Consider the following 14,247-nt stretch of genomic DNA (forward strand, 5'->3'; position numbering starts at 1 on the left):
TTTGATCATCTTCATAGTCTACCTTACTTAAAATTTTCTAAGACAAAACTAGTAAATATACCAAAATAACAGTATTGGTTTGGCCAAGTGTAAAAGTGTTGGCCACAGGAAAACTCAGTCTAGTCTTTTTCATAACACACTGTACCTCCTCAAGTTGATCACATTCTAGCAAAACAGAACAAAACATGAATGAAAATGAAACAAAATGCAAACACAATTATCAAAAGATAAGACTAGAACCAAACTCTGAAAAATCTGATTTTATTTTTTTAATAAAAAAGGCCTGTGATCAAATTAAATTTAAAACTCTATTGAAATATCCATTGACAGTTTCTCAAATGGCTTTCCAGATATTTTAACATTGCTCAGAACTGTAATAATGCTTTTTTGTATTATTAGTTTAACTGGGTTAACATCCTAAATACCAAGGTTTGGTGTGGTTTTAAAGCAGATAGATGTTTAAAAGTAGGATGTAACCCTAAGAAACCCCTTAATTGTCAAAGGCATAAGCAAATTCTAAATTTAAAAAATCAAAGTAAAGCATCATAATTATAAATTTGAGCGACTGTGGTCTTTAGAAGACAAAACCAGTTCTCTTTCACAGCAGCATTCCGTTTTAAGCTGTGGGAACAGTTGGAAACTTCTCTGTGGGAACTTTATCTGACACAACAAAAACATCAATTAAACAGAGACACCCAAAAAGACATTTCTAAGCATACTCATTTGATTCATAAGAATCAGATTTTAAAATGGGATTTTGTGATGTGTATATAGGGATTAATCATTAAGCATTATTTTAACTCAAAGTATTGTGATGAAATTTTTCAATTCAAAATTCAAGGAAACAGTGTTTCAAAAAGAATATTCATTTTGTTTTAAAAATTTATTCCAAGGATTGACTACTGTCAGAAGGTCAAAAGAGTTCTCTCATTAATGTTGAAAATAGCAACCAGTACTTCTCCTAAATGTGGATTCTCTGACATGGCCAGTGCTCAAGAGTGCCCTATTTATATGAGTATCCCACCCTAATGAAGTCCATTTAGAAGAGTTCAGGAATCCCAAATACCTCATATCAATACTGCTAAAATTTATTACCTGCTGTTATATGTGAAGGTACTGAAATGCACATCCAGCATGCCTGCAAGTTTGCCTTTTTTCCAAGTTAAGGGTAAACATAATTTAATCACCATTATCAAAGTATCTGCTGCATAACCAACCTCTTTTTTGTACTTGTTTCATTTAAACAGAAGGCTTTGCTTTAGTTTTCATAAATATAGGACTAAGCCAATTTTTCTGATTTCAGTCAGCCCAAAAGAAAAAAAATAGCTTAAAAAAAAGAAAGAAAGAAATGAGAGGAAGTGAGGCATACAGCCTCAAAGCTAGGAGATGGGAAGGGGGGTGGGGGGTGGAGTGGGTTTCCATGTCCTGCTTGATACTATCCTAGCTGTATGTATGACTCTGGGGAAGTCACTAAATCTCTCAGTGCTCTAGGCAACTTACTATCTTAAGTAGACCACAGGTAGAAGGAGAATCCTCACCAGAAAGAGTTCCCCATACAGTGTAATCCTAGGTCTAGTCCTCTTTATCCCTTCTCTTTAGACTACTAACTAGTAGTCACCATTAGGGAATGAATGCTTCTGGAATAAGACTCTGGGTCTTCAAAATCCTTACTTTTAACTCAGTAATACAATTTCCTATCACTTTATCCAATAGATTTGGAAAGAACTTCATCTGCATATTATTTGATATTTCCAATAAATACTAAGAACCATTGTGTAATTTTATACAGATTCTGGAGCATAGGCAGCAGCCCACTATGCATTTACATAAAACAGCAACTCTTCTTTCAAGCATAAAAAAATGGATGATAGTTAGCAGCTACAGTTTTTTTCAATAGTTAGAGATTTTTAATCTTGATTTGTTTTTTTGTAAACAACATTTCAAACAATTGAATTTCACCCTGCCCTCTTCCCAGTATCAAATCAAGACAAGCAAAAATGACTTGTGAATGAGTATTTATCAACTGGCAACAAGTCCCATAACCCAATGTTATTTTTTAATCCAACAAGTAGAGGTATCTCTTCTTAATTACTGCCAGCAACCATATCCGCTTGTTTTTATTTTAAATAAGCACTGGTCAGTTGCAGGAACTCTCCACTTTTTAAGAACAGTACTTGGCACCAGGTTACTGCCATTGCAAAACTTTAATATAAGTGCTTCAGAAATAAACAAAAGCACTTTAAAAAATTACCAATTTTACAATTTCATTTTTTAAGTAATGCTTTTCTCTGTACTTGGAATTACTAAAGCATCTTTCAATTGAGAAATTCTAAGGAACTAGTCCCAGGATGAAGATGGTTTGGAGTTGTTGATTGTTTTAAAGCTAGGGTTAAACCATATGGAAATGGGTTAGATATTATTTTACCCTTGCTTTTTGTATCATATGGAAATGTATACCAAAATTAAAATAGAAAACCTACAAAATAAAAGTACTGTAAATAAAGTTTACCCTATATAATCACAGAAAAGATATACAGCTCAAAAATCAAAATACAATACCTCTCAACTCATTTCCCAACCCCATATCCCCACTAACACTGGGGGGGGGAGAACATTTTAGTTCACAGCCAGATATTTCCCCAAGACATTAACATGGAAGGCTTTAAGGTATTTATATTAGTAGCAGTGACAGCTTAAAGCTCCACACTATGGAAGAAAGGCTACAAAGGGTGCAACAGTAACTCCCCCACAAAATGGGATATAAAAGCTGCTGTAAAAGTTTTTCTTATGCTAAGAAAGGCAAACCACTTGGTGTGCTAAAGACAAAAGCTAGCAGCGTTATAGCAGTAAACTGAAAATAAAAAGCCTACAGGAATTATCCAAATGCCTACACAGAAGGAACAATGCAACAGACAGGCCCCTTAGCTCTCCAGTTTTGTTTGTAGGGAAGTGGTCAAATTAAATAGTCAAATTTAGTCACATTAACCAACATTTAACAAAGCTTCCCAGAAAAATCAGAACAAAACCTGACCTTTCAAGTCAAAGGGCACAGAGAGGCCTTTTCCATGTCATGTAGCTGAATGAGTTCAAAGATTGGCAATAAAGAGAAAAAAAGAAAGCTTTAAAGATGTGATGGGAACAAGCTTTGAGTTTATCGAACAGTCACACCAAGTTTCTCCAGCACACGAACACCCTTTTCCTGGTATTCTTGTCTGGTCATCCAAAAGTTGTCTTTGTCCTTCATGATGTCTGCCAGAACTGCACCACCCAGAAATACCATGTGCTTTCGGCGAGGTGGATCCTCAATGCGGATCTTAAATTTCTAAAATGTAGAGAGAAATAAAATTAATATTGTAAATTGTAGGGAACTGCCACATCTAAATGAACTAGGGATAGCCAGGCTGGAGAAGATATGAAGGGGTAGCAATGGCTGTCTTTAGATATTTGAAAAGATGAATGCAGAGAGAGAATCAGGCACAGTCAGTTTGGTCCCAAAGGGGAATGAGAAAAGTAATGGGTAGAAGGTCCTAACAATTAAAGAAATTCAATCAAACATCTATCCAATGCAATTTAATTAAAACAACCATCAAATGCCTATTGCATGTAAAGCAATAGAGTGGGCTGCCTTGGGAAGGAGTAGGTTCCTCTACACTAGGGATCTTCAAAGACTAGATGACCATTTGTTTTTGTCCATTGTTAGTTTCTTCTAAACATTTAAGTTGGACTAGTTGGCCTCTGAGATTATCTGTTTTTTAAAAAATCCAAACTCCATTTGCTACAGAACCAAATTGAAATAAAATGTTCTTAAAAGAAGTGAAATGAAATAATTATTAAAATATGGGCTACTAAAAGCAAACTATGGATGCAGGTAGTGGTACAGTAGAAAGAGTGCAGGCACACAGTAGAGGCCATATAAATGTTAGCTACAATGACAATGATATTTCTATGTTGTCTCACCCTCACAGAATGTAAGCTGAAAAATAAGAGATCTGGGCCAATCCAAAAGTTGATCATAGTAGTGAAGATAAAGGAATATAACTGCAACATCTACCTTTACAGCTTTATTATATACTACTCCCTTTCCCATCTGAACTGACTTTCTCGTTGTTCTTCCCATACTTTGTCTGGGCTGTCCCCCTATGCCTGGCAAGGCTCATCTTCCTTACCTTCCTTCCCCTCTCAGAATCTGACTCCTTTCCTACAAAACTTAACTCATGCGCTACCTTCTAAATGAAACCTTTACTAATCCCACCAAGCCCAGAGGTTCTTAATCTTGTTTTTGGTTTGTTTGATATTTTGATAGCTATTCCAGTGTAACTGATTTCTCTAGAATTCTATGTATTTTATGCATTTAAAGACATTATTTTGAGAAGGCTCAATAGGCTTTACCAGAATAACAAAGGGGTCCAGGACAACAACAAAAAGTTAAGAATGCTGGCCTGCCTCTCTAAAATTATTTTCTACTTCTTTCATATTTGATCTGTATAAGCTTACTTTATATTAAAATAGAATAGCTTACTCAGCCATTATTCAAACGACGGACACTGAGACTTTATTTTTCTTTAAATATCTTCGAACAGGTAGCCTCCCGGTTCCAGGTAACACTCATTAAGTAAGTGTACACCTCCCAGTAGATTAAGGAGATGTGGGGGACAACAGGGAGTAGCACTGCATACTGAGTTTATTCATGTACAGAAATCCAGGAACCAGAAGAGAAAAACATAGTGAGGAACATGTGGATGAAGATTAATAGAGAAATGGAAGTAGTTTTGTCTTTGGAGTATACTACAAAACAAATGGGCAGAAAAAGGAATTATATGTGGAGTTTAGGAAATAGGCTACAAGCTTAGCACAGAGAAATGACATAGTAGTGACACAGAACGAATTATGTGGACAGCTACTGGAGCTCTGCCAAATGCAGAATAGCAAGTCCTTTCTTGGTATGTTTTAATGATAATTTCATCCTTCCAAATGAAAGGACCAACAGTCTTATTCTGGATCTTAATTCTGACACACAAGGAAAAACTTGTTTTCTAGGGTATAAACCAATTATAGCTAATATTTATACACTTTAGGGTTTTCAAAACGCTTTACCCATATTATCTAATTTGATCTTCATCAGTGAGGTAGGTATTTACAGAAGTTAAATAACATGGCCAAAACACACAGCTAGTAAGCCTCAAAGGAAGGAATCAAATCCAGGTTTTCCTGAATCCAAGTCTGTCACTAGATCCACTATCACCTCTCTATGAAGGCCTTAGGGAGAGGGCAATGACCATTTAATCTTTTGTTTGTTTGTTTGGTGTTTCTTTTTGCAGGGCAATGGGGGTTAAGTGACTTGCCCAGGGTCACACAGCTAGTAAGTGTCAAGTGTCTGAGGCTGGATTTGAACTCAGGTACTCCTGAATCCAGGGCCAGTGCTTTATCCACTGCGCCACCTAGCTGCCCCTGGCCATTTAATCTTGAAATGTGTGACAGAAGACAGGAAAGCTAGGCAGATCCTAGATTTGGAGAGAAAGATTTCACAAGAATTTAGAAATATGATTGAAAGGCTTAAAATTCTATAGAGAGTCAGTCCAGGAAGGTCTCAATAATGAAATTCTAAAGACATAAAAAGGTGGGGGAGAAACCTGGATAAGGACAAGGGGGTTGTCCAAAAAGACTTAATGTGGCTAAACAGGGAACCTAAAAAGACATGTAGAGATAGGTAACTGAAATCCACTAAGAACAGTACTTAAAGCACTTAAGATGAGAATGAGTTGAAAGTGACAGAGAGAAGAACTAAAGTCAACAAAACCGGTTTCTAAAGTTATGGTGGGGAGAAGAGATAGAAAGGATATTCAATAGGGAAGAGAAGGCACAGCTGCTCAACTCCTACTTTTTGTTTCCTCTGCAAAGAATGATTCTAGGAATGAAGTGAGAGAACAAAATTGGGTAACTGGGAATGGATACCCAAGATAAGTAAAGAAATAACAAGAGTCCTTAGCTCTCCCAGGTGAGAAAAAGCCACCTGGCCTGAGTGAACATCATCTGAGGTACTCAAAGAACTGACATGTGCCTGATAAGCCAATGGAGACCTGCCTGAGAGGCAGCAGGCACATCCTTGCTCATTCTCCATCCCCTCCTACCCTGTGGAACCAGGGATACAAATGGTGATAGAAAGGACAGGTACCTGCCAAGTCTCCTTTTCAGTGGATTTTTTTGGGGGGTGGGGCAATGAGGGTTAAGTGACTTGCCCAGGGTCACACAGCTAGTGTCAAGTGGCTGAGGCTGGATTTGAACTCAGGTCCTCCTGAATCCAAGGCTGGTGCTTTATCCACTGTGCCACTTCAGTGGGTATTTTTAAAGGGCTCTCACTATGCACTCTTTGGTGGTGTTACCAGAGGTTTTTTGTACATGTGATCATTTTAATGGAAGTATTCCCAGCATTAACATTTAATTCAAGGCTAATAGTTAATATATAAAGCCAGGCTACTTCAAAAAAAAATTGTGTTTTTCGAATATACAGTTTAACCTAAGAAGTCTTCTAAAATTGTCTCTTCAATTAATTTTTTTCAAGTCAATAAATCAGTAGTATTTGTTTGCTTCTGTGATTTACTGTATGTACAGGCAAATCTCTCTGGGCCTCGATTTCCTCACCTGCAAAATAATGGTGTTGGAAGAGATGGCCTCAAAGGTCCTTTTTCCTTCTGTCTGGCTGAGGAAAGAAAAATGCTCCAACAACTGGACAACAAATAATATATAACAACGTGCTCCATGGTGTAGCTGAGGCTCTGCCACAGGAAGGATTTCATGGTCAGGTGCTACTGTCTTTTCTGAGTTCTCCTCCTTTTTAGCCTCTCTGCAATGTTTAACACAGTAGTCTACCTCCTACTTCTAGATGCTCTGCTTCCTGGGCTTCCATGCAGTGAGTGACACTGGATGCCACTGGCTCTCTCTTCCTACCTTTTAACTATTCCATCTCTGGTTTCCCATAGTCCCCCTATCCTTGTAAGTTCAGGCACATTCTGAGATTGTGTCCTCATCTTTTCTTTATATATCGGGGATTCTGAATCTTTTTCATGTCATGGACCCCTCTGAAAGTCTGATGAACCTAGAGACCTCCTCTCAGAATTTTTTTAAATGTATAAAATAAAATACATATGACTACATAGAAAGCCAATTACATTGAAGTACAGTTATAAATATATTTCAAAAACAAGGTCATGGACCCTTGGTTAAGAACCCCTGTTCTGTACTCTTGCTTGGTGATCTTAACATATTTCCTACTACCACCCAGGCACATTTACTTAACACTGTAAAGAGCCTTAGAAATAATTTTTACAGGGGCAGATAGGTGGAGCAGTGGATAGAGCCCTGGCCCTGGAGTCAGAAGGACCTGAGTTCAAATGTGGCCTCAGACACTTGACACTTACTAGCTGTGTGACCCTGGGCAAGTCACTTAACCCCAACTGCCTCACCAAAAAAAAAAAAAAAGTAAAGAAAAGAAATAATTTTTACAGATAAAGGAACTGAGACCCAAAATGATCTGTCCAATGTCAGCTAGGTGGTACAATGGGAAGAGTGTTGGGCCTGAAGTCAGGAAGACCTGAATTCAAATCCAGCCTCAGACACTTACTAGCTGGGTGATTTCTGGCTAAGCCACTTCGCATCTATAGTTCTCTTAGTTCCTCAACTGGAAAGTAATAGTAGCACTTACTTCCCAGGGTTGTTTTGAGGATTAAATGAAATAACATCTGTAAAACACTTACACAATGTCTGACATATCATAGGTGCTTAATGAATGCTTGTTCCCTTCCTGCATTTAAACACTAAATGTCTGATATGTGTAAGGTGCTGTCCCAGGCACTGAAAGAAGATACAGAAATAAAATACATTTCTTGTTCTCAAAGGCAGCTAACAATCCAACAGAAAAAAAAAATAGAAATAACTAAAGTACAAAATAGATAAGAATAAATAAGAGGGGTAAGCAAAATATTTTAAAAGTAGAGAAGAAAATGTTAAATTCTGATCAAAGGGGAATTAGAGAAGACTGGCTAGTATCGAAATTGAGCCTTGAAAAATGGACTAACAAACAGACACGATGGGCAGGAGAACAGAGAGTAAAGAAAAATGAGAACAAAATTACAGGCAAATGTTGAAAGTGCTGGAGGAAATCATGTAGTTCAGTTGGACTAGAACACACGGTACATGAAGGGAACTACATAGAGGTTACAAAGCCATGCCAGATCAGACTGTAGAAAGACTAAAATGTCAGGCTCAGGAGTTTTTCAAAAAAGGTGGTTTTCAGAAGTGGAATTATAAGATCAGAGTCACTAGGAGTTATGATAACTTTGATGGATTCTAAGGGGATGAGACTGGAGGCCAGAAAACTGGTGATAGTTATTCTAACTAATAGTTTGGGGTAAGAGTTAATGAAGGCCTAACTTAAGAGTAGGTATCAATGGGAAGTATAAGAAAGCAATGGATGTGAGCAATTCCATGGAAAGAAACTTCACAGGATTTGACAATTAATTGGGTATAGGGGACAAGAGAGAAGAAGGGAGAGGGAAGAGTCAAAAATGACTCAGGATTCTCAAGCCTGTTGACCAGGAAAAGAATGTCATCAATTGGGGAAAGCGATGGGGGAGGAAACAGACATTTATAGAACACTTACTTTGTGCTAGGCACCAGACTAGGCACCTTTTACAAATACTCTCTCATTGGGTCCTCACGACAACTTGTCAAGGTAGGCTCTGTTATTATCTCCATTTTACAGATGAGGGAAACTGAGACAATATCTTGCCCAGGGTCATACAGTTAGTAAGGATCTGAGATCAGATTTGAACTCTGGTATTCTTAATTCCAGGCCCTGCAATCAAGCTCTAGGGTCACCTGGCTGCCTCAGAAATTCGTAGATCAAGAGGGTTTTGGGGGAAAGACATTGAGTTAGTTTTAAGATATGCAAGTTTAAATGGGAGCAGGGAGAGAGGATCAATGAGGAAAAGAGATCATCAAGTAGTCAGAATGGAGGGGGAGGAAATGAATATAACAAACTTTTAACATTAAATTGTTTTATAACAGATAATAAAGGTCTTAAGGACAGTAAAATTTTGTTTATTCTACCCCTACCTCCCTACTAATACATAGAGTGGGCGCTCAATAATTGTTCAATTAAGAGAGGAAGCAGAACAGAGAAAGAAATATTTAGTCATTTCAGCTGGAGAATTGGTTATGAATAATAAAATCAGGAATGATCATTCTCAGAATCACCATGTGATTCTAGCCCAATCCCTGAAGTCTGCCTGAAAGGCCTGGTCTTGTCTGGTCATTCCTAGGTCAAAAGATACAAGGAAAAAGTCATCCCATTCTCTAAGATGTTCTTCTGCCTGTAGCATGCGAAGACTGAACTCCTAGCTCCCTCTAGTGGTTGTCAGGATTACTAATCTACTTCCTAAAACAAACTATAGCAACTTCAGCTATGTTGCTCGCTACTTACCGAAAGTTTTTCCACATCTCCCTTTAAAACTCGTTCTAGGTAAAGTTGTTTAAGTTCACGTTCCAAACGGGATGGCAGTCCAGGGTACATAGTAGATCCTCCAGAAAGCACAATGTGCTTATAAAATTCAGATCTAGAGAAGACAAATCAGATTATAGACTTAGAAGTTTAAGAGGCAAGAGCATATCAACTATTTCTCCAACCTCCTCATTTTATAGATGGGGAGAGATTGGGGAGAGGGGAGAGGGGAAAGGGGAGGGCTGAATGGAGTGAGTGGTGAGAAACTGAAAAGTAAATGAAAGTGAGACTACAACTCAAGTTTCTTGTCACCGGTTCAGCACTCTCTTCAATGTTGTCAAAATGCAATAGTTTTGGATAAGAGTACTGCAGTAACTAATTTATCTGGTACTTTCTGGGAGAGAGAGTATCACAGGACTTTGAGCTAGAAATCACCCATTCAGATCCCCTCCTTTGACAGATTTGAAAACTAAAGCCTTGAGGTCAAAAGACTTGCCTGAGATCACACAGGTAAATTTAGATTAGGTAAATTTAGAAATCACAGTTTAGAGCTGGAAGGGCCTGGAGAGGTCATCATCTCATCCCATCCTTTCACAGATAACGAAACTGAAGGGAAGCGCTTTGTCCAAAGGTCAGTCACCAATAAGAGCCAGAACTTGAACCCAGATCTTCTGACTCCAGAGCCAGTGCCCATTCTCCTGTAATATACTGCTCAGTCAAGCTTAACTGGAGGGTGAGAGGATGTAATGTGACTGTCATCCCCCTCTCCCTCCATTCAGTTTAGAATCTGTAGAGTGCTCCGGCAGTGCCCCCTCAGCTGGACTTGGACCACATTGCCAGCCCCACTCTTGCTGGGGACATGTAGGTCAGGAGGGTTACTCGCAGGAGTCCGGGTACCACCACCTCCATGTGAACGAGGTGGATTTCCATTGCGAGTCTGCCCAATGAACAAGCAGCAGAACCAAAATTCAAATCCAGGTTCCAGCACAGTGCCTAGAACACAGGAAGTGCTTGATGAATTCTTGCTGACTGCCTGTCTCCAGATCCATGCTCTTTCCAGTGCAGCCATCATGCATGCTGCTTTGACCTGAATTATTCCTGGTGCTGCTTTGAATGTGGTTTCACCTAGATAACCCTGCAAAGCCTCCATTTTCCATTAATATTGCATGGAAAAACAGCACTAGTCTCAGACCTTAAGAGACACTGACTGGGGCTGCGAGTGGACAACAAGCCTCCCCATTATGTTATGGACTCTAGTAAGTGGTATGTTACTCTATCAACTGGTAAGAGTGGCTACTCTGCATCAGGAGCTATAAGGATTAAATGTATGTAAATATATGCAGGGATATTGAGTATTTCGGTATGCTTTTGTATGTGTGATCAAAGTTATAGTTCTCTCAAATGTATAACTCCTTTGGGTAAGGAGTTATGGTTCGATTTATGCCTTGCTTACAAATACAAAAATAAAACCCCAAATACCAGCCACAGGTAAAAGACAATAAAGAGCATGGTTTGGTGGAAAGATCGCTGGCTCTGGTGTTAGAGGACCTGGGTTCAGATCCTCCCTGACACTACCATGTGTGAACCTGGACAAATCACAACCTTCTTGGGCCTCAATTTCTTCATTGATACAATAAAAGACTGAAAATTTCCAAGGATCTCCTGACAGAGGAGTCAGATGGGCTCAAAATGCAGAACAAGACGTTTTTCAGATGTGGCCATGGTGGGCATGTATTTTCCTTAATAGTGCATGTTTTATTACACACAGTTTGAGTATCTTTTTTTGTTAAATAGGTTGGTGTGAGAAGGGGTAGAAGGAAGCTAAGGATAGGGTTGACAAGAAGGGTGGGGGGAGGGGGGAAGTGAAAGAGAGAGAGTCAGGAGCATTTTTTTGTTTGTTTGTTTTGTTTTTTGCAGGGCAATGAGGGTTAAGTGACTTGCCCAGGGTCACACAGCTAGTTAAGTGTCAAGTGTCTGAGGCTGGATTTGAACTCAGGTCCTCCTGAATCCAAGGCCAGTGCTTTATCCACTGTGCCACCTAGCTGCCCAGGAGCATTTTTAAAAACACACAGAAAAGGTAAAAAAGAAGCAGATAAGCAGCAGGATAATTTTGAAAGTTACATGTTGAATTTATTCTATACTAAACAAGAAAAGCAAGCTCTCCATAAGAGAGATCTGGCTTTCTCCACTCATTTGGTGTGTAGTAAGTGTTACGTTCAGAATTTTTTTTTTTTAAAGTAGAGGTTGGATGAGATGGCCTCTGAGGTCTCTTCCACCCCTACTAGGATCCTATGAACAAAAATGGGCCATATGGGGTTTAACAGAGATTATTCTATCCACTACGAGATAAAAATACCCCTGTCAAAAGTATCTACCATAATTAGAAAGTGTCAATTGGAGGGGTATCTGACAGTCTTCTACTAGGCTTGCTGTTTGCCAAGACCCAGCCTAAAATAAATGTTCTGTTTTAATTTGTACTCATTATTACCCCTGCTCCACAGTTACTTTACCAAAATGACTCACTGAGCATATCCCCTAAATTATGGTCAACTAATCTATGCTTTAAAAAGTGGTTTTTAACCCACTATAATGGGTTTATTTTTACGTCTGAAGTTCACTGCCATCCTTCAGAAATTACTTTCCTGTACTTAAAAACACTAACTCCTGTCAATTAATTGACAGCTCAACCACTACTTACAAATATGCCCATTTCTAAGAGCCTGTATGAAAGCACGAATCACCCTATCCTACCTGGTGTCAATATCAGCAGCCTGGATTGTGTTAAAAAGCAATTCAGCAACACCCACTCCTTCCACATTGATCAAATGAGGCTGAAATAAAGCTTCAGGTGCTTCAAACCTCTCCCCACCAACTTTGATAATTCGGCCATCTGGGAGCTAAAATATAAGAAAAAATGGGTAAAAATACATATTTAATAACAATTCATAACCATAGTGGCCAGAAGTACAACTGGCTTTCCATTACTACAAAGCATACAACCAGAAAAGAGGCAGTGTGTTTTAACAGAAAGAACAACAGATAACTTCAAGTATAGGTTCTGCCACTTAATACCTAAATGACTGGACTGGAGAGGTCATATAAATCTCTAAGCCTTTTCCCTCATCTAGAAAATGCAGGTCAATCAATAAACTTTCATTAAGCTCTTTTGGGTCAGAAACTGTGGTAGACATCGACGATATAAACACAAGAATGAAACAGTTCCTGCCCTCAAAGAGCTTCTACTCTATTGGGGGATAAGGCATATTCACCAATAAGCAAATACAAAAATAAATAAAGGCGCGTTAACAAGTGGAGGAAAATCAAAACAATTCTTTTAAAAGAGCTTGAAGCTTGAGCTGTCCAAAAGGTGGTAAGTTTTGGGAGAAAAGTGTGAAAAGGCATAACTAGGGTAATCTGGCTTGAGTGTAGCACACACAATGGGGAATGTTATACTGTCAATATGGAAACAGGTGCTAAACCCAGATTGTGAAGGTTTTGACAATAAAAGAGTGTGAATTTCTCCAGAAGGCAAGGAAGAGACAGTAGTGGTAACCTCAACAGAAATGTGGACATTGGAGGAAGGAGTGAGTTTAGGGAGAGAAGATAATTAATTCTAATCTTATTTTGAATAGGGTGAGCTGGATACTTATGGGACTTCAAGGTGCAGATGTCCAACAAAATGGTACAGTGGAAAGAGCACTGACTCTGGAGTTTGAGCAAACCTGTGTTCAAATTCTGCCTCTGATGCTTACTTCCTGTGTGATTCTGAGCAAGTCACTTCACTGCCCTAGGTCTCAGGTTTTTATCTATAAAACAGGAACTGGACTAGATAATCTCCAAGATCTTGTTGAGCTGAAGCACTATGATCCTAAGACCCAGCAGAGAGAGTGGGAAGGATTTGGGGCTATCTGCATAGAGATGTACATGGATCTATCTACCCTCAGAGCACTGTTCTAAGTATTTAAAGAAAACATACACAAACTGTGGTTAAAAGTTGGATTTTCACTCTGTAGACATGGTAGTAATGGAAGCAAAGGGTCTGTTACTTACCAAAGGTTAGATAACTAGGTATGGCTAAGCTAAATGTTCATCAGCAGCAGAACACTCTTTTCTTTCAGACTACAAGACTTCTAACATATTATGCTGTTTTACCTACTCATTATATATATATATATATATATATATATATATATATTTCGGGGCAATGGGGGTTAAGTGACTTGCCCAGGGTCACACAGCTAGTAAGTGTCAAGTGTCTGAGGCCAGATCTGAACTCAGATACTCCTGAATCCAGGGCTGGTGCTTTATCCACTGCGCCACCTAGCTGCCCCCTCCTCAGTTTCTAACTGATGGTACTCCTAAGTTTTGCTTTAAACAAGAACTTTAAATTCTAATTTTCCAGAAGAGTTGAGAAAATGCACTTCCTCCCTCTCTTTGCAGAGATGGGAGCCTCTTGTGTCTAGCTCAAGAACTATCGGCTAGTCAGAGCTTATGTAGATAATGCAAACACTGTTAAACATAGTTGATATGTTGGTTGTTTTCAATGCACTTCTTTTTTTCCTAAAAGCGGACAGCTTTCCAGGTAGGAATATATATGGAAATGAATATCACATTAAAAACAAAAAGGTTGTCATTTAAGATATAAACTTTTAAAACACTTAACATAAGCTTAAAAAATTTTAAGTATCATATCAATTTTTTGGGTACATAATTTGTAAAGCAAATACTTGGTTCATACGAAGTTTACAATT

The 14,247-nt window shown here is 38.6% G+C and overlaps 1 protein-coding gene across 4 annotated transcripts in view; it reads right to left on the reverse strand.

The window, feature by feature from the left end:
* Nucleotides 1–245: 245 nt before the first annotated feature.
* The window catches only part of ACTR2 (actin related protein 2), a 66,337-nt gene continuing 52,335 nt past the window's right edge, over nucleotides 246–14,247 (reverse strand). For all 4 annotated transcript variants that reach the window (XM_043981779.1, XM_043981778.1, XM_043981781.1 and 1 more), the window contains 3 exons: nucleotides 12,248–12,393; nucleotides 9,479–9,611; nucleotides 246–3,322 (listed from right to left, as the gene is read on the reverse strand). In XM_043981779.1, coding sequence (XP_043837714.1) covers nucleotides 3,152–3,322; nucleotides 9,479–9,611; nucleotides 12,248–12,393 — 450 coding nt within the window. In that variant the 3' untranslated portion in view covers nucleotides 246–3,151. The remainder of the gene's footprint in view (nucleotides 3,323–9,478; nucleotides 9,612–12,247; nucleotides 12,394–14,247) is intronic.

Source organism: Dromiciops gliroides, chromosome 2 (genome assembly GCF_019393635.1).
Source record: "Dromiciops gliroides isolate mDroGli1 chromosome 2, mDroGli1.pri, whole genome shotgun sequence".
Lineage (NCBI taxonomy): Eukaryota > Metazoa > Chordata > Mammalia > Microbiotheria > Microbiotheriidae > Dromiciops > Dromiciops gliroides.